General features: G+C 40.6%; 1 protein-coding gene and 1 long non-coding RNA gene across 2 annotated transcripts; both read left to right on the top strand.

Moving 5' to 3' along the window:
- Nucleotides 1-15,451: 15,451 nt before the first annotated feature.
- Nucleotides 15,452-16,647, top strand: LOC110934378. The gene is made up of 3 exons (XR_002588281.2): nucleotides 15,452-15,640; nucleotides 16,174-16,227; nucleotides 16,493-16,647. It is a non-coding gene; the product is annotated as an uncharacterized LOC110934378 (long non-coding RNA).
- Nucleotides 16,648-16,916: 269 nt separating this feature from the next.
- Nucleotides 16,917-18,053, top strand: LOC110932923. The gene has a single exon (XM_022176175.1). The coding sequence runs from the start codon at nucleotides 16,917-16,919 to the stop codon at nucleotides 18,051-18,053; it is 1,137 nt and encodes a 378-aa protein (XP_022031867.1).
- Nucleotides 18,054-27,886: the final 9,833 nt, after the last annotated feature.

Raw genomic sequence — 27,886 nt, 5'->3', positions numbered from 1 at the left:
TTTTCCAAAAGTCAAAGTCAAAGTCAAATGTTGACTGTATTTGGAATTAAAGTGATTTTAATTTTTATTATGAATTATGTTGAGTAAGTGTTGTATAATCTAAACTAATCGACCGATAATCTAACCGCAAATCGACGACCGACTGTGAATAATAGGAAGTAACAATGCGATAAAGTTAATCAATCAATAATCAAGTTAATCGAATCAATCATCGAACTCAAGTGTGGGAATTTGGTACTTTATACGTGTGTGTGTGCCTTATGTGTTACTTGTGCATGTTTACTTTTACGTTGAAGTGTGTGGTGAATCAATCAAATCAAATCGAAACACGAAGGATAATCGAACTCAATCGAAACCGAACCCGAATTGTGGTGTAAGGATGCTTGTATGTTAGATATAGTAGTTGGGACTAAAAGTAATTTGAGTAGGAACTCTATCCTACTCAATTCCTTATCCATCGAAATTGAAATATCAAAAAAATCGTCGCGAAACGCTCAAAAGGGGGCATTCTGATCGAACAGGACATCCTGATCGAACAGGACTAGCCGATCGAACAGGCTGTTCGATCAAGCAGCCCATTCGACCAGGAATGCTGTTCGAACGAATGGGCCTTTCCTCTTTTGGAAGCCTATAAATAGGGCTGTCATTGTCATTCTTTCCACTTTTGGAAAAGCTCTGACCGACCAGCCTCATCTCTTCGCTATTTCTCATATTTCTCTCAATCCGGTAAGTGTTTTACTCTAAATGTTGTACGATTTTGTTCACCTATTGATTCTACACCTTTCTATCTTTCAAAACTTGGATTTCAACCGTGAAATCACCAAGATCTAGGTGTTCTTGGGTGATGTCATCATGGTGTTCTTCAAGAACATCATGTTTTGGCATCATTCCACCATGATAAGCTTAGATCTAACCGATTTCCACATAAATAACTTAAAATCTACCAAAGATCTTAACATTTCACGGTGGAAAAGGATTGGAAGATGGATTTTCATCAATCTTTAAACTCTTTTACACTCAACCGGTGAAAACGGAGCTTGAACCGACTTACAAATCATTCTAAACAAACACACGGTTCAAGATTCGGATTCCACCACGAGGTTTACCGATTTCGGGTTAAACGTTAAACTAAGGTTCTGAACTGCTCACTGACCGGACTTGGGTGATTCCTGCCCGAGTTAGTGAACTAAGTAAGGATTTCAGCTTTGTGGTTCAACTCGTTATCAAACTACCTCGAGATCTCACCAAGTTAACGGGAATAACCAAGTGTTAGAAGATAGGCTAACCAGGTCAGAAAAGGCTGGCCGAACGGTTAGGCTGTTCGATCGAACAGCCCAACCGAACGGACAACCCAGCCGATCGATCGGGCCAGCCGATCGATCGGGCCAGCCGATCGGCTAACACATGGACCCACAAATTCACAAGTGTGATATTGACGAAGTGATGTTCGATCAATCGAGCCACTCGATTGTAAACATTACTCATCGAATCATGAGATATTACACTTCAACACTTAACCTTTTCGAAACATTGGAATGTCACCCGATCGAGCATGCCACCCGACCGAGTGACACATTGCCATTTGATAAACAAATAAAGTGCTAACCGATCGGTTGGACTAACCAATCGAACGACCCATTCGATCGACCGACTTGAAAGGTAAGAACACTTTGATGATTTCAAATGCTGCAACTAAAACTTCAAAAGTTCAAACCATCATACACAAACACATCCTTTTCAGTAAAGGAAGAAACAATCCACTCGAAAGGACCAGCCGATCGAGCGAGCCGGCCGATCGAATGGGAGTGTTCAAACGGACTTTCAAACCGGTCGAACAGCCCGTCCGATCGAACCAGCTGTCCGATCGAACGGCCCAATCGATCCATTATCACTCGTTACTTTTTCTACGTTACTCATCGATTATGCTATCGAACTATTCAGGCTAACCTCTCTCAGTGCTCCCTTCAATCCATACCAAACCACTGTGAGTATACTCGATCCCTTTTTGCTTTCAGCACTTTTGGGTGTTACATACGTAAACTATCAAAACCACATACAACACAAACTATTTGAACGCTAACCTATCCGCATGTGCTACTTGACTAAATGATTGCTGTTTATTATGTTTACACGTGGAGTGCTATCTACCTGCTTTAGCAACATAGTACTATAGTTTGGACTCAGCACCCGTTCACACGGGGGTTGCTAAGGACAATTACTTGCGTGGATTACGGTGGTAATCATGTATTGCGAACTGTCTCGGACAGTCAACCCGCAGTCGTTGGTACCGATGGTCCCATGTTGATAATTTACATGCATCGTTTTCCTCTGTGTACGTGCCTGGTTATGCGTAAACTATTCGAACTCTATATGCTATATCAAACTTGTGTACTCACCTTTACATTATATGTATTGACTTTATTTTAACGTATGTGACAGGTGTTTAAGGTGTTAGCTTGCTAGGAAAGCGAGGCAATAATAAGCTTCTAGGAGCCCACAACCTATGGCCCTTGTCCACGAACCTGATCCGGGGTCATAGTTATCTGTAGATCTTGCCACTGGCATTATAGCCAGAGGGGTCCACAAAATAGGGGTCTTAGAAACATCAGACAATATTTTATTTGGTTTGTAATAATTAAATCTGAGTTGTCGGAACAGTGTTAATTGTTTAGTTGCTTTCTATGATAACTTGTTATTTATTTGGGATACGGTATGGGACGTATCATTTAACTAAATTTGTATGATAGTTGTTGTGGAAACTTCTGGACAATCTGTTTCGCTCAGTGCCGCGCCCCGATGATTCCGCCATCGGTTGGGGTGTGACAGATTGGTATCAGAGCCATAACTATAGGGAATTAGGTTAGACACGACCTAGTCCGGGTCGCTGTCTTAGAGACCTAGACTATAGCTAAGAACCAAGAGACCAAGTTTATGTGCTTATTCCTGTTATTCATTCTATTCTATCACTGCACTCGAACTCCAAACCAAAATCTGCAGTTTGGACAGGATTAGGTGTGAAAGCCGTAAATTCCTGCTTAAATTGTTGGATTTTGCCGATTATTTATGTGTGATTTTCTAACAACAAACGGGGAAAATTATACCAAATCAGGACTGAAACCCGCAATTTGATGCAAATTTTCCTCTGAATTTTCTTAAAAACAAGGAAGAAATTGCTAAGCTAGGGGTGAAACCCTAACCTTGGCAGTTGTTCCGAATTTATTTTATCTCGCCAAGGCAATTGATGGACTCCAACGACCTGAACTCACGAGTATGACCTAGGGAACATGTGCGTAATGCCCGGGAACTGAGGCAGAAACACAACCCCTAGAGTTGAAAGTGACGACAAGTCCACTGTGAATAGTTAAATTGCTTTGGTTAGTCAATGTCTAGTAGCCGCAGACGATCCATCTCGTGATTTTTACGTATTGTATCGTTGATTTTGTATATTTTGCTTGCTACGTGTTTTATATTTCCGTTGGTTATTCGATTTTGTTATCAATCTGCACGATTTGTACTGCTATCCTATATCAATTCAATTCCCAGCTAGAGCAATCTAGGCGATGATAGTGTGTTATATTGCGATATACGACTAAGCTAGACGATATGATGTTACTTGATATACTATACGAACGACACTCGACCTGTGAATTATAGGTTTCTGTTTTCTGACAGCCTCTGTAAAAAAAATGTGTATGTGTTTAGAAAATTATGTGCCCTGCCTGCTTATGTGCTTATGTGCTTCTGTGAGTACGTGGACTTTGTGTATTTTGTGCTTTTTGTGCCTGTGATATGTGCGCTGTGATACGTGTTGTGGTGTGATTCTAAGCTCTAGTAATCTAAGACGTGTGAGATGAGATTCGAATTCATTGTGTTGAGCCCTGTGGCGATGTCTATTGCAGACCATGTCGTCATCCATGTCTCGCCAACGTCTTACCCGTCAGGAAAAGAGAGATCGACGTCTCGCTGCGATCATCTCAAAGACTGTAGCAAAAGCCGTCAGTGATGTGTTCGAGAACGCAAGCAAATCATCAGAGGAATCCCAAATTGTCACGCCCAAGGATTCCAACAAAGCTACTTTTAGCTTCAAACAATTCAAGGCATGTGGACCAAAGGAGTTCACCGGTGAAGAGGGCCCCACAGCCCTGTTTCATTGGTTTGACTTAGTGGAAGTTACCCTCCGACAAAGCGGATGCCCTGATCACCTCCGTACTCTCAATGCTACTGGTGTCTTCCAGTCACGTGCTTTGGACTGGTGGACCGCCGAAAGGAACAAGCGCGGGAACGACGCAGCATACGAGCTGACGTGGGAGGAATTGAAAGCGATCATGATGGACGAGTTCTGTCCTCCCCATGAACGCCAGAAGTTGGAGGATGAATTCTGGAGTATCAAGCAGAAAGAGGGAGACAATGCTGGTCTCACTACTCGCTTCAAGCAGTTGAGCATAATATGTCCCGATCAGGTCAAGACTCCCGATATGACCATCAAGAAATACATACGTGCTCTACCCGACTGTGTAGCGGATTTTGTTCACGCCTCTAAGCCCGCAACAATCGAGGAAACCTACCTGCTCGCCGCTGAGATTAATGACAAGCGGGTGAAGGCTGGTTTCTGGGATAAGCAAGCCAAGTCACTGCATCAAGTTACCACCGCATCAACCGACAACACCACTGCTCAAGCCTCCAAGTCTTCAAGAAGGAGGAAGAAGAACAAAAGTTGCGCTGCTGCAACCAATGCTGCTCCTCTTCAGTCCGTACCAGCGCAACAACAGCAACCACAGCGCACCGCTCCAGTGATCAATGCGCCGCCAGCTAAGCGTGCGTACACCGGCCCCCATCCACTCTGCCCAACGTGTTCCTATCATCATCCAGTGGGTGTGGCTTGCCGATTCTTCGCTCACTGCAACCTCTACGGGCATTTCACTGCGAGTTGTCGCTATGGTCCCCGTCAAGCCCAAGCTCAAGCCGCTGTCAACCAGGCTCTACTCCCTGCTCCACAAGTTCAACAAGCCGCTCAGGCCCCAGCAGCAAATGTTCGGACCTGCTTTGCATGTGGTGACCCTAACCACTTTGCAAACCGGTGCCCGAACAGGGTAGTCAAGCAAGAAGCCCAACAGCCCCAGCAACAACAACAACAGCAGCCTCAGCAACAACAGCAAGCAGCTCACACCAGAACCTTCAACATCAATGCACGTCAGGCTCAAGCTGACAACAACGTGGTCAATGGTACGTTCCTTATGAATGGTATATATGCATCATGTTTGTTTGATACTAGAGCCGATAACTGCTTTGTGTCATTTGAATTCGAGAAGCTTCTTAGTCGTAAGCGCTCTTATCTTTCGTCGTCATTCGAAGTTGAAGTCGCTACTGGAAGAACCATCGCTGTAAATTCTGTGCTCCGTGATTGTACTCTTGAGCTCAACAATCATATCTTCCCTATCAACCTCATTCCGATGCAGCTCGGAAGTTTCGATGTCATAGTAGGCATGGACTTTCTTCGCGAAAACCATGCTGAAGTTGTGTGCTTCGATAAAATGATTCGATTCGTGTTAGCTAGTGGTGATATTCTATGTGTGTATGGTGAAACTGCTACGAAAGGTCTCAAGCTCATGTCATGTCTTCAAGCCAGCAAATATCTCCGCAAGGAATATCAAGCCTTCTTGGCCAATATTGTAGTAGCGGAGGAGGACAAGAAAAAGAAAGTTGAAGTCAAGGACGTTCCAGTTGTCCGAGAGTTTCCTCAGGTGTTCCCTGATGATCTCCCTGGATTACCTCCAAGTCGTGATATCGACTTTCGAATCGACCTCATTCCGGGAGCCAATCCTGTTGCCAAAGCCCCTTACCGACTTGCTCCATCTGAAATGCGCGAACTATCGAACCAACTCCAAGAATTACTTGAAAAAGGCTTTATTCGCCCGAGCACTTCTCCTTGGGGCGCACCAGTCCTTTTCGTCAAAAAGAAGGATGGGTCGTTCCGGATGTGCATCGACTATCGGGAATTGAATAAGCTAACCATCAAAAACCGATACCCCTTGCCCAGAATCGACGATTTGTTCGACCAATTACAAGGTGCTCAATGCTTCTCAAAGATCGATCTACGCTCAGGTTATCATCAGTTGCGGATTCAAGAGGAAGACATACCCAAAACCGCTTTTCGAACCCGATATGGCCATTACGAATTCGTTGTTATGCCTTTTGGTTTGACAAACGCACCCGCGGTCTTCATGGATCTGATGAATCGCGTGTGTAAGCCCTTCCTAGATCGTTTCGTCATCGTGTTTATCGATGATGTCTTGATTTATTCCAGATCAAGGGCCGAACATGCGCAGCATTTGCGGTTGGTTCTCGAGTTACTTCAGGGGAATCAACTTTACGCCAAGTTCTCCAAGTGTGAATTCTGGCTGGGGGAGGTTCAATTTCTGGGTCACATTGTGAATAGTTAGGGTATACACGTTGATCCCGCGAAGATCGAGGCAGTTAAAGGTTGGATTACGCCTAAGAATCCGTCAGAAGTTCGCTCTTTTCTCGGATTAGCAGGTTACTACCGACGATTCATCGAAGGATTCTCTAAGATCGTTGTGCCGCTTACCTCTCTTACTCATAAGGACAAGCCTTTCGTGTGGGGAACCGCACAAGAGACTGCCTTCCAAACCCTCAAACATATGCTGTGCCATGCACCGATTCTTACACTGCCCGACGGAAGCAATGACTTCGTTGTCTATTGTGATGCTTCGAACCTTGGTCTTGGCTGTGTTCTCATGCAACGAGACAAGGTTATAGCTTACGCTTCTCGACAGCTCAAGATCCACGAGAAGAGCTATACAACCCATGACCTCGAGCTAGGCGCAGTTATCTTTGCGTTAAAGATTTGGCGACACTACCTGTACGGTACAAAGTGTACGATCTTCACCGATCACAAGAGCTTACAACATATCTTTAATCAGAGAGAACTCAATATGCGTCAACGCCGATGGGTAGAACTTCTCAACGATTACGACTGCGAAATTCGCTATCACCCAGGCAAAGCGAATGTAGTTGCTGACGCGCTCAGCAGGAAGAATTATGTGCTAGGTGTTCGAAACATCCAAGCACAGTATAACCTCGAAGCTCTCATCCGTGAAGCACAACATGCTTGCTTCAACGAGCGTATGTTGAAGAGAGAAAGAATCTATCACGATGGAGCTCATCTCGTAAGCAAAGCCAATGGGATATTCTACTATCTGGACCGAATCTGGGTTCCGAGGAGGACAGATTTGCGAAAGATCATCATGAATGAAGCCCACAAATCCCGATACTCCATTCATCCCGGGGCAGACAAGATGTACCAGGATCTTCGCTACAAGTACTGGTGGCCTGGGATGAAAAGGGATATCGCACTCTATGTTGGTAGCTGCTTAACTTGTGCAAGAGTCAAGGCTGAACACCAAAGACCTTCCGGCTTACTCGAACAACCGCCGATACCCGTATGGAAGTGGGAAAGCATAGCTATGGATTTCATAACTAAGCTTCCGACCACGCCATCAGGTCACGACAGCATTTGGGTTATAGTCGACCGTCTAACCAAATCAGCCCACTTTCTGCCAATACGAGAAGACTATAAGGTGGCCAAACTAGCCCAAATCTACACCGACGAGATCATTAAGAATCATGGTACGCCTCGGGACATCATCTCTGATCGTGACGCTCGGTTTACTTCGAGATTGTGGGAAACATTTCAAGCGGCTCTTGGTACGACGCTGAATTTGAGTACCGCATTCCATCCACAAACCGACGGACAGACTGAAAGAACAATCCGTACTATTGAAGACATGCTCCGTGCATGTGTTATCGATTTTGGTGGTAGTTGGAGCAAACACCTGCCATTGGTCGAATTCTCGTACAACAATAGCTACCATTCCAGCATCCAGATGGCACCATTCGAAGCCTTGTATGGTAGGAGATGCCGTTCGCCTATTGTGTGGCACGAGATCGGTCATTCTCAATTAACCGGTCCCGAGATTCTACAAGAAACGACCGACAAGATCCACCAGATCAGGGAAAACTTGGTGAAAGCCCGGGAAAGACAAAAGAGTTACGCCGATAATCGACGCAAGCCCCTCGAATTCGAAGCCGGTGACTACGTACTCCTAAAGGTATCACCTTGGAAGGGTGTAGTCCGATTCGGCAAGAAAGGGAAACTCGGGCCGCGATATGTTGGACCTTTTAGGATTCTGGAAAGAATCGGAAAGGTTGCCTACAGACTCGATTTACCGGAGGAGCTCAGCAACGTCCACCCGACTTTCCATGTATCAAACCTTCGGAAGTGCTTAGCTGATCACGATGCGATAATACCGCTTGACGATCTTCAGGTCAACGAGACATTACACTTCGTGGAAAAGCCTGTCGAGATCATGGACCGCCAGACCAAGCAACTCAGACGCTCTCGCATTCCGATCGTGAAAGTTCGGTGGTAAGGCAAGCGGGGCGCGGAGTTCACTTGGGAACTCGAAAGCGACATGAAGGCCAAGTACCCGCAGTTATTTAGATAGATCTGAATCGTCAAATTGGTAAAATCACACGGCGATGTACGGCTCTCAACCTAATTTCGGGACGAAATTCCCTAAAGGAGGGGAGGCTGTAACACCCCGTGTTTTCCAAAAGTCAAAGTCAAAGTCAAATGTTGACTGTAATTGGAATTAAAGTGATTTTAATTTTTATTATGAATTATGTTGAGTAAGTGTTGTATAATCTAAACTAATCGACCGATAATCTAACCGCAAATCGACGACCGACTGTGAATAATATGAAGTAACAATACGATAAAGTTAATCAATCAATAATCAAGTTAATCGAATCAATCATCGAACTCAAGTGTGGGAATTTGGTACTTTATACGTGTGTGTGTGCCTTATGTGTTACTTGTGCATGTTTACTTTTACGTTGAAGTGTGTGGTGAATCAATCAAATCAAATCGAAACACGAAGGATAATCGAACTCAATCGAAACCGAACCCGAATTGTGGTGTAAGGATGCTTGTATGTTAGATATAGTAGTTGGGACTAAAAGTAATTTGAGTAGGAACTCTATCCTACTCAATTCCTCATCCATCGAAATCGAAATATCAAAAAAATCGTCGCGAAACGCTCAAAAGGGGGCATTCTGATCGAACAGGACATCCTGATCGAACAGGACTAGCCGATCGAACAGGCTGTTCGATCGAGCAACCCATTCGACCAGGAATGTTGTTCGAACGAATGGGCCTTTCCTCTTTTGGAAGCCTATAAATAGGGTTGTCATTGTCATTCTTTCCACTTTTGGAAAAGCTCTGACCGACCAGCCTCTTCTCTTCGCTATTTCTCAGATTTCTCTCAATCCGGTAAGTGTTTTACTCTAAATCTTGTACGATTTTGTTCACCTATTGATTCTACACCTTTCTATCTTTCAAAACTTGGATTTCAACCATGAAATCACCAAGATCTAGGTGTTCTTGGGTGATGTCATCATGGTGTTCTTCAAGAACATCATGTTTTGGCATCATTCCACCATGATTAGCTTAGATCTAACCGATTTCCACATAAATAACTTAAAATCTACCAAAGATCTTAACATTTCACGGTGGAAAAGGATTGGAAGATGGATTTTCATCAATCTTTCAACTCTTTTACACTCAACCGGTGAAAACGGAGCTTGAACCGACTTACAAATCATTCTAAACAAACACACAGTTCAAGATTCGGATTCCACCACGAGGTTTACCGATTTCGGGTTAAACGTTAAACTAAGGTTCTGAACCGCTCACTGACCGGACTTGGGTGATTCCTGCCCGAGTCAGTGAACTAAGTAAGGATTTCAGCTTTGTGGTTCAACTCGTTATCAAACTACCTCGAGATCACACCAAGTTAACGGGAATAACCAAGTGTTAGAAGATAGGCTAACCAGGTCAGAAAAGGCTGGCCGAACGGTTAGGCTGTTCGATCGAACAGCCCAACCGAACGGACAACCCAGCCGATCGATCGGGCCAGCCGATCGGCTAACACATGGACCCACAAATTCACAAGTGTGATATTGACGAAGTGATGTTCGATCGATCGAGCCACTCGATTGTAAACATTACTCATTGAATCATGAGATATTACACTTCAACACTTAACCTTTTCGAAACATTGGAATGTCACCCGATCGAGCATGCCACCCGACCGAGTGACACATTGCCATTTGATAAACAAATAAAGTGCTAACCGATCGGTTGGACTAACCAATCGAACGACCCATTCGATCGACCGACTTGAAAGGTAAGAACACTTTGATGATTTCAAATGCTGCAACTAAATCTTCAAAAGTTCAAACCATCATACACAAACATATCCTTTTCAGTAAAGGAAGAAACAATCCACTCGAAAGGACCAGCCGATCGAGCCAGCCGGCCGATCGAATGGGAGTGTTCAAACGGACTTTCAAACCGGTCGAACAGCCCGTCCGATCGAACCAGCTGTCCGATCGAATGACCCAATCGATCCATTATCACTCGTTACTTTTTCTACGTTACTCATCGATTATGCTATCGAACTATTCAGGCTAACCTCTCTCAGTGCTCCCTTCAATCCATACCAAACCACTGTGAGTATACTCGATCCCTTTTTGCTTTCAGCACTTTTGGGTGTTACATACGTAAACTATCAAAACCACATACAACACAAACTATTTGAACGCTAACCTATCCGCATGTGCTACTTGACTAAATGATTGCTGTTTATTATGTTTACACGTGGAGTGCTATCTACCTGCTTTAGCAACATAGTACTATAGTTTGGACTCAGCACCCGTTCACACGGGGGTTGCTAAGGACAATTACTTGCGTGGATTACGGTGGTAATCATGTATTGCGAACTGTCTCGGACAGTCAACCCGCAGTCGTTGGTACCGATGGTCCCATGTTGATAATTTACATGCATCGTTTTCCTCTGTGTACGTGCCTGGTTATGCGTAAACTATTCGAACTCTATATGCTATATCAAACTTGTGTACTCACCTTTACATTATATGTATTGACTTTATTTTAACGTATGTGACAGGTGTTTAAGGTGTTAGCTTGCTAGGAAAGCGAGGCAATAATAAGCTTCTAGGAGCCCATAACCTATGGCCCTTGTCCACGAACCTGATCCGGGGTCATAGTTATCTGTAGATCTTGCCACTGGCATTATAGCCAGAGGGGTCCACAAAATAGGGGTCTTAGAAACATCAGACAATATTTTATTTGGTTTGTAATAATTAAATCTGAGTTGTCGGAACAGTGTTAATTGTTTAGTTGTTTTCTATGATAACTTGTTATTTATTTGGGATACGGTATGGGACGTATCATTTAACTAAATTTGTATGATAGTTGTTGTGGAAACTTCTGGACAATCTGTTTCGCTCAGTGCCGCGCCCCGATGATTCCGCCATCTGTTGGGGTGTGACACATGGCATGCTGAAGGCTGAAATACGGGAGTTCATAACTCCTTCAAAATGTGAAACTTTGGATGAGATCATCGATCTAGCGAGGGATAGGGAAATTGAAATAAAGAGGCAAGACGAACGTGGAGAGAAAAGGCAAGTCGAGAAGGGGTCAACGCAAGGTTCTTCTAAGAAATCCAAGACGCACGATCAAGGAAAGAAAGAAGCTTCCAAGGGCGGGTTTCCACGATGCAAGACATGTGGAAAACCCCATTCCGGTGAATGTTTATTGGGAAGGAAGGGGTGCTACAATTGCGGACAAGAAGGGCATCCGTACTACAACTGTCCGAATCCCAAGAGGGTATGCTACAATTGTAACGAATCGGGCCATGTGAAAGCTGAATGCCCAAAGCTTAAACAAGGGGTGAAGAAGGAAGGAAAGAAAGAAGAACCCGCGAAAGCTAAGGGAAGAATGTTCCAAATCTCCACGGAAGAAGCAAGGGCTCACCCGAATGTGGTCTCAGGTATCTATATGATAAACTCTATACCCACTTATATATTATTTGATACCGGAGCTAGTAGATCATTTATTTCTAGTGAGCTTGCACGTTTCCCTTTATTCACGATAGAAAGAATGTGTACACCTCTCGAAGTAGAAATTGCCGATTGTAAGAGTTACCTTTTGCACGAAATATGTAGAGGTTGTAGAATCACTATAGATGATGAAGATTTTGATATTGATTTGATTCCCATGGCTTTAGGGGAATTTAAAGTAGTGGTAGGTATGGATTGGTTATCCCGTTATCACGCAGAAATTTTATGCGAAAACAAAATTATTCATGTGACATCTCCTAAAGGGAAACGGGTAACCATTCATGGGGAAAGGGAAGTAGGGGCAAAATTTTGTACTATCTTAGAAGCAGTTAAGTACGTGAGGAATGGAAGTAAAGCATTCTTAGCCTATGTTGTCGATACTAAATTAGGAGACTTAAGAATTGAAGATAATAAGATAGTGAATGAATACCCGGATGTATTTCCGGATGAATTGCCGGGACTTCCACCCGAGCGGGAAGTCGAATATCGTATCGAATTAGAACCAAATGCCAAACCAGTAGCCAAACCCCCTTACCGGTTGGCACCCGCGGAAGTACGGGAATTAATGGTCCAATTACAAGAACTTCTTGACAAGGGCTTCATACGCCCTAGCGTGTCCCTGTGGGGAGCGCCTGTATTGTTTGTTAAAAAGAAAGATGGGTCGATGAGAATGTGCATCGACTACCGTGGACTTAACAAACTCACGGTAAAGAACCGATACCCACTTCCGAGAATAGATGATCTCTTTGATCAACTACAAGGGGCAAGTTAGTTTTCAAAAATCGACTTGCGATCGGGTTACCATCAAGTACGAGTAAGGGAAGAGGATGTACCTAAGACTGCGTTCAGAACTCGCTACGGACATTATGAATTCCTAGTAATGTCATTCGGGTTAACTAACGCTCCGGCCGCTTTTATGGATCTAATGAATAGGGTATGCCGAAATATGTTAGATCAATTCGTCATAGTATTTATTGATGACATTTTAGTATACTCTCGTAGCGAGTCTGAACATGCAAGTCATTCACGTCAGGTACTCGAGACGCTTCGAAAGGAAAGATTATATGCAAAGTTTTCTAAGTGTGCGTTTTGGCTTAGGGAAGTGCAGTTTTTAGGACACGTAATTAACGAAAAGGGAATTTTGGTGGATCCCTCTAAGGTGGAAGCCGTGATGAAATGGGTACCCCCGAAGAATGTTAGTGAAGTAAGAAGTTTCTTAGGTCTAGCCGGCTATTATCGGAGGTTCATTCAAGACTTCTCCAAAATAGCCCTTCCTTTAACTAAACTAACAAAGAAAGAAGAAAGGTTCGAATGGAATGATGAACAACAGAAGGCTTTTCGAATGTTAAAGGAGAAATTGTCAAGTTCTCCTATCTTAACCCTGCCAGAGGGGACTGAAGATTTAGTGATATATGCGGATGCATCTCATCAGGGGTTAGGATGTGTCTTGATGCAACGAGGCAAGGTCATCGCCTACGCTTCAAGACAACTAAAACAGCATGAAATTAACTATCCTACCCATGATTTGGAACTGGCGGCGGTTGTTTTTGCCTTAAAAATCTGGAGGCATTATCTCTATGGAGCAAAGTGTACAATTTATTCCGACCACAAAAGCCTTAAGTATTTCTTTGAGCAGAAGGATCTTAATATGAGGCAACGAAGATGGTTGGAATTGATTAAAGATTATGACTGTGACATTCTTTACCATCCAGGTAAGGCCAATGTGGTGGCGGACGCACTAAGCCGGAAAGAATACCCACCGCCTATTCGAGTGAAATCGATGAGAATGATAGTTACCCCAAATCTTCTTGAAACGATACGGAAAGAGCAAGACGAATCTTTGAATAAAGGTGATCCGAAAGGTGAAAGAACGAAGGGGTTTGAAAATAAACTTGAAGCAAACGCGAGCGGGATACGAACGAGGTTTGGGCGGGTGTGGATACCACGTTATTGCGAAGCAAAGACTTTGTTATTGGAGGAAGCGCATAAATCCCGTTACTCGGTCCATCCCGGAGCCACTAAAATGTATCACGATTTGAAGGAAAATTATTGGTGGCCGGGAATGAAATGTGATATTGTTAAGTATGTATCTAAATGCTTGACATGTTCCCAAGTAAAGGCGGAACATCAAAAACCCTACGGAAAATTGCAACCTTTAGAAATCCCGGTGTGGAAATGGGAAGATATAACAATGGATCTTGTGACCAAACTTCCTAGAACGAAAAAAGGGCATGACGCAATATGGGTCGTTGTTGACCGACTTACCAAAAGCGCCCATTTTCTACCGATACGGGAGACTTATTCCTCAAAAAGGTTGGCAGAAATTTATGTAGATGAAATCATTTCCCGCCATGGTGTACCTGTCTCTATTGTGTCAGATCGGGACACGCGATTTACCTCCCGTTACTGGCAGAAATTTCACGAAGAAATGGGCACACAATTGCATATAAGTACCGCGTATCATCCACAAACGGATGGTCAATCCGAAAGGACCATCCAAACTCTTGTGGATATGTTAAGAGCATGCGTTATGGATTTCGGGGGAAATTGGGATGAACATTTGCCATTAGTAGAATTCCCGTATAACAACAGCTACCAAAGTAGCATAAAAATGGCGCCGTATGAAATGTTGTATGGGAGAAAGTGTAGAACCCCTGTCTGTTGGGGAGAAGTGGGACAAAGAGAACTTGCTCCTAAGGATGTAGTAGCTATAACCAATGAAAAGATTGACATGGTACGGGCTCGAATAAAAGCGGCGCAAGACCGACAAAAGTCATATGCAGATAAAAAGAAGCGCCATATTGAGTTCCAAGTGGGGGATCGAGTGTTCTTGAAGGTGTCTCCGTGGAAAGGCATAATTAGATTCCTTAAACGAGGTAAGTTGGGTCCCCGATATATCGGACCATTCAAGATTTTAGCTCGAGTGGGAAAAGTAGCTTACCAATTAGAATTGCCTTCAACATTAGAAGGGATCCACAACACTTTCCATGTGTCACAATTACGAAGGTGTTTTGCGGATGTAACGGCTCACGTGCCTCTCGAAGACATCGAGGTAGACGAGAGAATGAATTACATAGAAAGACCAGTAGCTATAAAGGATACCAAGGTGAAGACTCTTCGCGAACAAGGAAATCAAGCAAGTGTTAGTTCAATGGCAACATAGAAAGGGATCGGATCTCACTTGGGAACCGGAGGATGAAATGAGAAAGTTTTACCCGTCCTTATTCGGTACGTAAATTAGGTTTCGGGGACGAAACCTTCTTTAAGGGGGATGGACTTGTAACGCCCCAAAATTTAATTATGTACGATGCCACGACATGTTATAAGAAGTAACTAGGAATGTAAGCTTAGTAAGAATGTGAATTAGAACTTTATTAACTAGGTTGAGTAAGTTATGAGCCATTTAAATTAAGTGTGCATACATGGGGGGGGGGAATGTAAATAAGAGAAGTTAAGTGATTAAAAGAACAAGTAACACAAACACAAACACATATGCGTGTGTTTATGTCGCCAGGAGCAAGCACAGGATGAACCCCCCTTCTTTATTCACTAAATTGCACAAATTGAGGCCCTAATCAAGACAATTACTCTTGCATGTTGGTAGATTCTTGATCTTCTAAGTCCATTAAAGCATAAGGTAACAAGAATTTCATGTTTTTGATGACTATGAATGTATAGGGTTTCAAGAATTCAATGAATTTATATGAGAAGTTGCATGATTGTGGTTAATTGCATCACTTAGAACACAATTTACTCTTGTATTTGGATGAATTGATGTTGAGCATGAAAAACCCACTTATGATAGAATGGTAGTGATATGTAACATGAAATTTTGATGTAGATTAGTATAATGATGTTGTATAATGATGTTATTAACAAGATGATGTTATGTGGAATCGAATTAGGGTAAAGGTTGTATGAGATTTGATTGAAATTGATGATATTGATGTTATTGTCATGAACTAGTCATGTTATGCATACAATACTTGTACCTTATGTTTATCTAATGGCATGCACACCAAGTGTTTGTCAAAATGCTTGAATGAGTTGATCATGTGTTGTATATCGCTAAATGGCTAGAATAGAGAGTTAGCTAGTTGTTAAAGTGAAGCTATTGATAATGGAATGGAAAGAAAGATATGATACTAAGTATGTAATTATGGATTGTAGGAATTAAGGAGGAAAGCTCAAGCCGATCCGAGTCTCAAACGAAGAACGATAAAGGTAAGTTCTTGCTTACATAGTATCACTAGCATGTAATGTTGTAGTATACTATTGTTCAATGGTTGAAGTTGTTTAATTGTAACAAGTTATTGTAAGCCATTTATGTAATTTAGATATGGGTCGAATGAGTTAGAAGGGTTATGTGAGAAGTTAGAGAAGCTTACGTTTGAAAGAAGGATTAAAAGGTTGACTTGAGGTCCATAATTGTAATTGATGGTGTATAAATTTTTGTAATAAGAACGTCCAATGGTTTGCTTGTATGTAGGTAAAGCGACTTGTTAAACGGCGTTACTTGGATCGAACACACTCATGATGCACGCTTCCGCAAGGACATTAGTTTTGGTTAAAACTTTTGTTAAATGTACTTTTTGTTAAAACGGGTCTTTTTGTAAGTAACATAACTTGGTTGTTGTTAGTTGTCGAACTCGTAGCTGAAGACTATGTTAGTTGCTTATGAAATGTTGGGTTGTAAACTATTTTAGTAACCCCTAGTTAGTTATGTCATGGTAAAATGTAGAGTTTTTACTTATGAATTATTGACCCGTTTGATATTTTTGTCAAATGAAGCTCGCTAGTGTCTTTTAAGTTTTAGACCTTACACCGAATAACGAGTATGAAGTCCCATATAAAGGCATGAGAGTGATGGAACAAGATTATTTATCGAATTATTTTAATATTTCAGTAAGAAGATGTTGGGAGGTGATAGTGATAATGTCCTATCCCTCACTACCGACGAGTTGAAAGAGAAGATTGCCGAGGAAGTCGGAAGGGCAATCAAAGTTAGCCTACCAAGATTTATAGAGAGGATGCAAAACACCCTACTTTCGACTATGGAGGAAAAGATTGGTGAATTAAGAGAAGACCTTACCAATGATAGAGGCAAGGCTAAAGAAAAGAAAGGTTGTTCTTACAACAAGTTTATGGCGTGTAAACCTCCGATTTTCAATGGAGAGGTGGATCCAATTGCTTGTCAAAGGTGGATAAGCGATATCGAGGGTGTTTTCGAACGAACGCATTGTGATGAAAGTGATTTCGTGGCTTATGGAACTGGCCAACTTAGAGGCCAAGCCAAGGATTGGTGGGACAACCTCAGAAACGAAAGGGGTGTCGAAGCAAAAAGAGCAATGACTTGGGAAGATTTCAAAACACCATTCCTCAAACATCATAGCCCCAAGGCAGTAATAAACAAGGTAAAGGAAGAATTCATGCAATTGAGGCAAAAGGGTGAAACCGTTGATAAAATTACGGGGATGTTCATGGATAAGCTCAAGTTTTGTGATGACTTGGTCAAAACTGAAGAACAGAAAATCTATTACTATCACACCATGCTTAGGGCTGAATATAGGGAAATTATGACTCCCTCACATTATGAAAATCTCACCGATATAATCAATGCGGCGCGGGAACGCGAGATTGAACTAAAAAGGCAAGTTGAAAGAGGTGAGAGAAGGGCCTTGGATGAAAACCCGAGTCCCGCAAAGAAGCCAAAGGTAGCTGAATCTTCAAAGAAAGGAAGTGCAAAAGGAGGTTCTCCGAGTTGCAAAACATGTGGACGCACTCATAAAGGTGAATGTTACTTCAAAAACAAACCTTGCGTTGCATGTGGTAAGATAGGACATGGGGTTGCAAATTGCCCAGACAAAGTAACGGTGTGCTATAAATGTTACCAACCGGGTCATAAAAAGTCAGAATGTCCGGAATTGAAGGGAAAGAAAGAGAGTGCCGACTCTAGGGATGAAACCCCAAAAGCTAAGGCAAGGTCATTCCAGATCACTGCTGCTGAAGCAAAAATGGAACCCGACGTGGTTACAGGTATATTACTGTAAATTCGATCCTTGCACGTGTTTTATTTGATACGGGTGCGAATAAGTCTTTTGTTTCACATAGATTCATTCAAAACCCCTTATTTACATTAACAAAATTACCTATGCCAATGGAAGTAGAAGTAGGTAATAACAAAAGTTTCATTGTTTGTGATGTATGTTGGGAATGCAAATTGAATATCGATGGCGAGGAATACTCCATTGATTTAATACCCATGTCCATGGGTGAATTTCAAGTGGTCGTCGGAATGGATTGGCTATCCCGCTACCATGCTGAGGTGATATGCCTACGTAAGGAGATACACCTAACGTCTCCGAGCGGAAGGCGTGTCATCATTTATGGGGAGAAGGCTTGTAATCCTATGATAAGCTCGATGGTAGAAGCCCGCAAGTTTATACTACACGGGTGTAAGGCATATTTAACTTATGTACGTGACGTCAAAAAGGAAATGCCAAGGATCGAAGACGTACCTGTGGTGCGTGAATTCGAAGATGTATTTCCCGAGGATCTTCCGGGAATGCCACCAGAGCGCGAAATAGAGTTCGGGATTGAACTGACTCCGGGTGCTAAACCAGTTGCTAAGGCACCGTATAGATTGGCACCGTCGGAACTGCAAGAATTAATGTCTCAATTACAAGAGTTACTTGAAAAGGGATTCATCCGGCCTAGCGTGTCTCCTTGGGGAGCTCCAATGCTATTTGTAAAGAAGAAGGACGGGAGCATGCGGATGTGTATTGATTACCGGGAGTTAAACAAACTCACGGTAAAGAATCGATACCCACTCCCGAGAATCGACGACTTATTCGATCAATTACAAGGCGCTAGCTGGTTTTCAAAAATCGATTTGAGATCGGGTTACCACCAATTAAGGGTAAAGGATAGCGATGTACCAAAAATGGCATTCCGAACACGATATGGACATTTCGAATTTCTCGTGATGTCTTTCGGATTAACGAATGCGCCCGCGGCTTTCATGGATCTCATGAACCAGGTTTGCAAGCCGATGCTCGATAGATCGGTGATTGTTTTTATAGACGACATCCTCGTTTATTCAAGAAACGAGGCAGAGCACGCTAACCATTTACGAGAAGTATTGGAGGTATTAAGGCGGGAAAGATTATATGCTAAATTCTCAAAATGCGCCTTCTGGTTACGAGAGGTGCAATTCTTAGGGCACGTCATAAGTGCCGAGGGAATATTGGTGGATCCGTCGAAGGTGGAAGCGGTGTCAAAATGGAACCCTCCAAAGAATCCATCCGAAATTAGAAGTTTCTTGGGGTTGGCAGGTTACTATCGGAGATTCATTCAGGATTTCTCCAAAATCGCATCGCCATTGACCAAATTGACCCGTAAGAATGAAAAGTTCATCTGGGGAAGCGATCAAGAAAAGGCATTCCAGACATTAAAAGAAAAGTTAACCTGTGCATCGGTGTTGACTTTACCGGATGGTACGGAGGATATGGTAGTGTATTCGGACGCATCACACCTAGGCCTTGGGTGCGTGCTAATGCAAAGGGGAAGGGTGATCGCATATGCCTCTAGGCAACTTAAGCTACATGAAACAAAGTACCCGACTCATGATCTTGAGTTGGCGGCCGTGGTCTTTGCCTTGAAAATCTGGAGGCATTACTTGTATGGTGTGAAAAGTACTATTTTCACTGACCATAAGAGTTTGAAGTACTTCTTCGATCAGAAGGAGTTAAACATGAGGCAGAGACGTTGGTTAGAAGTGGTGAAAGACTATGACTGCGAGATCCACTATCACCCCGGGAAGGCTAATGTGGTGGCGGATGCCCTTAGCCGAAAGGACGAATGCGCCCCAATTCGAGTACGGTCTATGCAGTTAGTAGTAACTTCAGGTTTGCTTGAGCAAATCCGAGAAGCCCAAACCGAAGCGGTAAAGAAAGAAAATTGGAAGAAAGAACGTATAAAAGGGATGGTAAAAGACCTTACGGAAGGAAGTAATGGGATGAAATACCGGAATGATAGGATTTGGGTCCCAAACACATGTGGTGTTAAGAGTCTCCTGCATGACGAGGCTCATAAGTCTCGCTATTCGATCCATCCCGGAGCGACTAAGATGTATAAAGATTTGAAGCAAAACTATTGGTGGACGGGGATGAAAAGGGATGTGGCTAAATACGTGGAGAAGTGTTTGACTTGTTTACAAGTCAAAGCGGAGCATCAGAAACCATACAGTAAGTTGCAACCATTAGATATTCCAGTTTGGAAGTGGGAACAAATTACAATGGACCTGCTAACCAAACTGCCCAGAACTAGCCGTGGTTTTGATGCCATCTGGGTAATTGTGGATAGACTAACCAAAAGTGCCCATTTCATCCCTATCCGAGAAACCTATACGTCAGAGAAGATGTCGGAAGTGTACACTAATGAGATAATAGCACGCCACGGAGTGCCGGTATCCATCGTGTCCGATAGGGATACCCGGTTCACTTCAAATTTTTGGTGCGATTTCCAGAAGCAAATGGGAACTAAATTGTTCATTAGCACCGCGTACCATCCTCAAACGGATGGTCAAAGTGAAAGAACAATACAAACATTGGGAGATATGTTACGGGCGTGCATAATTGACGTCGGGGGTAGTTGGGATGTTCACCTACCATTGGCTGAATTTTCATATAATAACAGCTACCACGCAAGCATCGGCATGGCTCCGTATGAAATGCTATACGGTAGGAAGTGCCGAACTCCGGTATGTTGGGGTGAGGTTGGTCCGCGTGAACTTGCACATAAGGATATAGTCGGACTGACGAATCAAAAGATTGACATAGTCCGAGCTCACCTGAGGGCGGCTCAAAATCGACAAAAGGCGTATGCAGACAAACGAAGAAGACCAATTGAGTTTCAAGTTGGTGATAAGGTGATGCTGAAGGTATCACCATGGAAAGGAATAATCCGGTTTAGAAAAAGGGGAAAGTTAAGCCCAAGGTTTATCGGGCCCTTCAGAATCATTGAGCGGGTCGGCAGGGTGGCATACCTTCTCGAACTGCCTGCAGAGTTGAGTGGGATACATAGCACGTTCCGTGTATCACATCTCAGGAAATGTCTAGCTGAAGAAACCGCGTATATTCACTATGACGACATCGAGGTGGATAACAGTCTCAACTACGCGGTGAGACCAATTGCGATTTTAGACCGTAAGGTAAAAAGCCTGAGAAACAAGATGATTAGTCAAGTAAAGGTCAAATGGGAACACCGAAAAGGATCAGACACCACTTGGGAGTCTGAAGAGGAAATGAGACGACTCTACCCTACACTTTTCGGTACGTGTATAAATTTTTATACATAAACAGTTTTCGGGGACGAAACCCTCTTTAAGGAGGGTGGACTTGTAACACCCTGAAATTTTTAAGGTTATATTTTAAATTAAATATCAGTAATAAGTTAAGATAAAAGACTAGGAAAAGATAACCTAGTAAGTTGGTATCTTAATGAAATATGACAAATATGATTTAATTTCCCTTTTTATAGTTGGTGTATAGTTAAGGGACCAAACTTGTCAATTTTGAAACTCAACTTAATTAACTAGTAAAATAACACACCAAACACACACCTAAGTGTGTGTTTGATCGACCAGAACGCAGGCAACAAGGGGATTTCCCCTCAAACCCTAACATTCACAAAAATTCACCAATTGAAGGTTCAAATCAAGTCCGAATTGAAATCTGAATATAGATTTGAGATCACCCTGACTAAGGGATCGTAAGGTATGCAAAATTTCATGATTTGGTTCTACCTTAAATTTTAGATAAATTCACGAGATTCGAATCTGAGCATGCATGATAGTTGTTTTGATTGAAATAGTGTATAGGGATGAACCCTAGTCGATTACTTGTTGAAATTTGGTCTAATTCTTGTAAAGTTCATAATCACCATTAGAGGTGATATGAGGATTTTGTAGAATAGTATGGGAAATCAGGATTATGATGTTATCCTAGTGTAATTCAAGTTCTATGAAATAGGTTCTGAATTTATTGATGTGAAAACTATGTGAAATTGCCTAAATTAATGTTTATCATGGCTAAATGATAAATGTTAAACCTAATTATGAATTGTGAGAAATCATGCACATAAGATGCTCGATAAAATGCCTAAAAGACATTGATCGACACAAATTGTGGTGTTGGTAAAGTAACAAGCTTTAGTCATGTGCCGAATGGTTCTAATGGTAATTGGCTTGTATGTTTTAGGCAATACGAGCGAGGCGTCGGGAAGTCAAGCCGGTGCGGACGCTCGTTTAAAGGGAAAGCTTTGAGGTACGTGGTTAACGTTACTATAATATTGATGATTTGGTTTTCATTTTTTGATTGTTAACTAGTTATGAACAATATAGAGTTGTGATGGTTTGGTTGCTTAAATGAGGGACTACATAATGGCAAACCAAACGGGTTAACAATGGTGGGTACAAACCGGGAAACGGGAGTACCATATCCGTAGACCATAAACCCGCGTGTCGGGTAATGGGAAGAATAATATTAACACGCAAACCGGTAATGGGAGCGTGGGTGTTGAAGCAAGGGATCCAAAACGGGTCATACTTGTGGCAAAGAAATGCCCCGTACTGCGCTTTGATGACTTAAAAGTGCGAAAATTGGAATAAACGGGTCAAAACAGCAAAACAAGAAAATATGCAGAAGCTACCGTAAGTTACGGTAGCCACCGTAACTTACGGTAGAAGGTGAATTGTTACGATGATTCTGTACTGATTTACGGCAGAACCACAGGAGCCCAGTGACCACCGTAAGTTACGGTGGAGCCCAGCCAAAATTGTTAAACTTTGAATATTTTTATAGTTCGAATCCGTTTTAAGCGTACTCTTAATTATGTGAAATTTGAAGGATTCTAACATTTATATTTGTTAAATTTTCCAGCTTACAAGTAAGTCAATCAAGCAGATGGTGATCAACTCTAGGCTCATGAACCGAACACATTCAAGAAGTAGTTCCGAAAACTTTTGTCTTAGATGATCATTAGTGAAAATTTTGTAATAGAAGGAATACTTATGTATCCTTAGTGTTTTTGGTGGTTTTAAACACTTATGTGCTAAACTAGCATTAATATTAATGTTTGTTTTCAAATGGTTATGAACATTCTTATCTAGTCGGTAAAAATTTGTGTATTTTAAATGAGAGTGTTACAGATTCACATCATTCGCTTTTGTTTACTCATTCTAAGTGTTTAATTATGCATACTACTCTTTTCCGAACAACCCTTATAGGTCGTTCGCTCGGTTTATCCTTCAAGGGCATTTTGGTCAATTTTCATCCTTCTTTTACTGCAAGGTCCTTTGAATACTTGTTTGACCCCAAAACCCGACCCTTTTAACCATATCCTTGTTTATAAACCCATGTGCTTCTAAACACCATAAATATAATACGATTTATTCGGTTTACCAAAAAAGTAACCGAATATCTATATCTTAACCTTGTCTAACTCTTATAGAATCCCAAGTTCTACATGATGAGTTGAACAATTATACATACCTGGCTCGGATCAATATATAGACCCGTTTCAATACCTTGACTTAGTAGCCGCTAAGCAATAGGGATATACGTATCAATTTGATATTTATTCCTATAAACATGTAACTCGACAAACCATTAGACAATATTGTCAAAGGGTGATAATTTCACCTTTTGACACGTTTATTTACCTAGTGACCTTCGTCACTTCAAGCAAATGCCAATTTCATGTATTATGCTAATTTAAAGTCTACTAGCGAAAATACGGAATCAAGCATAACGTAACGGAATCGTAGTTACGTACCTTTTAAGCACCTTTTTCAAACGCGTATTTCCACCGGCTTGTCCACTTGACGATCCGGATTCCTTGCCTAAAGAGTTCAATTCACAATCCGTTTAGAACCCTTTTTATAAGTCTTAACGCATAATTTGCCATATCCATCAAGCATGCGTTTTTGTCCGATTTTCCACATTTATCTTTCATTTAGGCATTTTAACGAACACCTAACGGGTATAATTTTACATCATTAAAACCAAGTTCATAACTTGATATTTTGCCCAATATAAACATACATATCGATTTCATCATGTCAAACATGCATACTAATCTCAAAATCATTTCATAGTAATCAAGTAACACCACTTTCGGTAGTCATGATTCTTGTGTTCATCTAAATTTACAAAACCCATTTAACTTATCAATGGATCATCATGAATTTCATAGATTATCCAATAATCCAACATGTTATTGACTAGGGTTTACTCCTAGACATCATATTACTTCAAGATTCATCCATGCATGACATAATCAAGCTCAATTTCAGTTTCTTACAAATAACCTAGAATTTAATATTGATCAAAATATCACAATTTTACATACCTTATGATCCTTTCAACTAGGTGATCATGAATTTGTGCTTGAAATTCGATTTAGACTTGATTAGAGGCTTCATTTTGTGAGTTTTGTGAGGATTTTATGGTTTGAAGGAAACCCATGTCGCCCCCTGCTTCTTAATCGACCAGACACCCCTAAGTGGGTGTTTGGTGTGTTTTAATTCTTGTTTTAAATAAATCAAGTTTCAAGTTTAACAAGTTTGGCCTCTCCTTTTTCCTTAGTTCATAATTTAAGTGTTTTAACCCACTCATAAGTCACTATCTAACTAGGTTAGAATTATTCCTAGTCAGCTTAGTAGGTTCGGTAATTTAAAAACTCGTTTTACTTTTAAGTCCCGGTAACTAGGGCCCTTATAAATTCAATTCCTTAAAAGTATGATTCGCTCGTATTTAATATTAGGATTTCTTATTTAAATCCAAATATTTACCGGGTTATTTTTACTACTAACGGTACTTTACCCGTCTTTTAGTATTAAAGGAGTTTTGATTACCAAACCCGTTTTCGGGGTGTTACATGTATACTCCAAACATATTGAAATCAACATTTATAAACTCTGCAATAGTCCAATTCAATGTTTTAAAAACCGGTAATACCGACTGGTATTACCGATATTACCTGTCTCGGATGTAAATCCGGTACGAAACATCCCGGTAAATTAGTGAAACAACATAAGAGTTGTACCGGCGGTAAAACCTGGTATACCGGTTTGAACCGTAATATATCCCGGTACCGGCCCAAGGTAATTTTTTGGGTTGGAAACTTTGGTTTTTTACGCTTTTTAATGGCCCATCTGCAACTTTAACCGTAAACCGTTTTGGCTTCCCTCACAGACGTAAAAATGATCAAAATCCTAAAGCATCATTCACGTTCTATCCATCTTAAGCGGTTCATCTTCATCATGCTTCCGGTTTCATTTTCATGGGTAATATTTCTTAACTTTTTCTTTGAATTGTTGTTACTTGTCAAGTAAGAGATGGTGATGGTAGTGAATTGTTATTGTTGGGTTGGAAGAGAACTGGTGTTGCTGGCTTAATCTTAGTGGCCGATGAAAGTGCATTTGTTGTGGATCCACGTGCGAAACTGAAACAACCCTTCTGCCAATTCCTTTTTAGTATATAAAACAATTGAATTATTAGCTTGATGATGTTTTTTATACTAGTACTTAATGTACAAAATCTATAGTTAACTAGGCAACCCGGTATGATACGGTTTAACCGGTTGAACCATTTTTTTAGCTCAATCCGATATAAGTTAAAAAACGGTTTTTAAAACATTGGTACAATTATTTCAAAATCAGTTTATGTGGCGTAAGGAATGACATATTATTAACCTATAAATAAACACGTTATATGTGCATAAAAGGTTGTACCTTTAGCTTTGGGAGTCTTTCAAAAAAAATGAAAATTTTCCTTTTTAATCCTAAAGTTTTAGTGTTTGACAATTTAAATTTAAACTTCTAATTTTTGTTTCCTTTTTAACCCTAAAGTTTTAATCTTTAACAATTTACCCTAAAATTTTAATCTTTGATAATTTAAGTTTAAAATTTTTAATCTTTCTTTCCTTTTTAACACTAAAATTTTAATCTTTGACAATTTAAGTTTAAAGTTTTAATCTTTGGTAATTTAACCATTCTGATTAATTTGATTTTTTACTTCTAATTCAAACGTTTCCATCTTTTGCGATTTAACCACTTTGATTTTTTTTACTTATATATTGTAATCTTGGCTTTGGAGTTTTTTCAAAGAAAAAATGGTTATGCCTATGGTTGTTGTAACCTTGACTTTGGGGGTTTTTCAAAAAAAAAAAAAAAAACTGATTTTTTTTACTTTTTACCCAAAAGAATTTCATAAATTACTTTTAACAAAAAACTATTTGTTTTTTTACTTTTAACACAAAACTTTTTATTTTTTTGCAATCTATCCACACAACTTTTTTACTTTCAACTTTGGTCCTTTATAGTTTTCATTTTCCGCAAATTTTTCTCTTTATGCTTCGTTCTAAATTTTGTGACTTAAAACATCACAACGTGCGTCTATGGTTTAGCATTTTCACATTTCGTTTTAAATTTTACGAGTTAACACGACGCAACGTGCGTGTGTGGGTGAACGTTTTTACATCGTCTATTTTTCCTGTTTGACAGGTCCAACATAACATGCGTGTCCTAAATCGATTTAGTTATAACTAAAGAATCCCCGTCGTATTGTGGCGGCTAGTAATTCTAGTTTGAGTGGATAAATAAACCATGTTAGGTAAAGGTGAATTGTTTATTAGAAATATTATCATGTAATAAAATTTCCGTATAGAAACAAAATAAATACTTTATATAGCTATAAAATACATAAGCAAATGTAACCCAACCACTGTATCATTATAAATATCTTGAAACATATACATATAACATTTTTTTAAATAAAACAAACATTCAAAAATGGAGTAGATACATAAAACTAAAAACTTGATAAAAGAAAAAGTTCGTCTTGAAACATATACACCTAACATTTTTTTTAAATAAAACAAACATATAAAAATGAAGTAGATACATAAAAATACAAAGTTGATGAAAGAAAAAGTACAAACATACAAAAATTCAGTAGATACATAAAAATACAAACTTGATAAAATAAAAAGTTCGTGTTATATAAGAAAAAGTGGTTAGTGTATGTATTTTAAGATATTTTATAATATATAATACATAGATTACACGTAATATTTTCTTGTTTTTTTAATAAGCATTGGAAGTTAGTGGGTATGATTTCCAGGTAAGTGGTAATTAAGAAAGGGAAGAGCAATGGGTATGATTACACGTTTAAATGAGTGAAATTGAAGAAAAAAAAAGAAAGTGCGTTGGTTTGTGTATGGGCATTCTAGTCAATCGAGGACAATAGTTTCTCTCTCTTCCAATTCCCCCCATTTTTTAAACGTTAATAAGTCTTTCATACGACATTATTTTTTTTATAAAAATTGCACAAAAAACGAGCGTTTTTTAATTTTTAAAACGAGTATACTATTACTATATTTTTGAAAAAAAATTCGAAAACCCAATTACGTAAAAAGCAATGGACCAAAAACACAAAGAAATGTCTTAATTCTAAAACGCAATGGTTAGAAAACACAAAGAAATGTCTTATTGAAAAACTTAATAACTCATTTATCAATATCTCTTGGAATGTACAATGCTCAAGAGTCTCCTGAGATTCTGGGAGGCACTACAAGAAAAAAACCTTATAGAGAGGACATTTTTTCAGCTTATAGAGAGGGCATGTTGTCTCTATAGGCCTTTTTCACCTATAGAGACGACATATCGTCTCTATAACATTTGTCTCTACAGCCTCGTCCCTATAGGTTTCAAAAGTCGTCTCTAAAGGTGTCGTTGCTGTAGAATAGTTTGTAGAGACGACATGTCGTCCCTACAAGTTTGTGCAAAAAAAAATTAAAAATCAAACTTAATATTTAGTAA

Source organism: Helianthus annuus, chromosome 4 (genome assembly GCF_002127325.2).
Source record: "Helianthus annuus cultivar XRQ/B chromosome 4, HanXRQr2.0-SUNRISE, whole genome shotgun sequence".
In the NCBI taxonomy this organism is placed as follows: domain Eukaryota; kingdom Viridiplantae; phylum Streptophyta; class Magnoliopsida; order Asterales; family Asteraceae; genus Helianthus; species Helianthus annuus.
The sequence above is the reverse complement of the archived record's forward strand: the minus strand, read 5'-3'. Positions and strand labels throughout refer to the sequence as shown.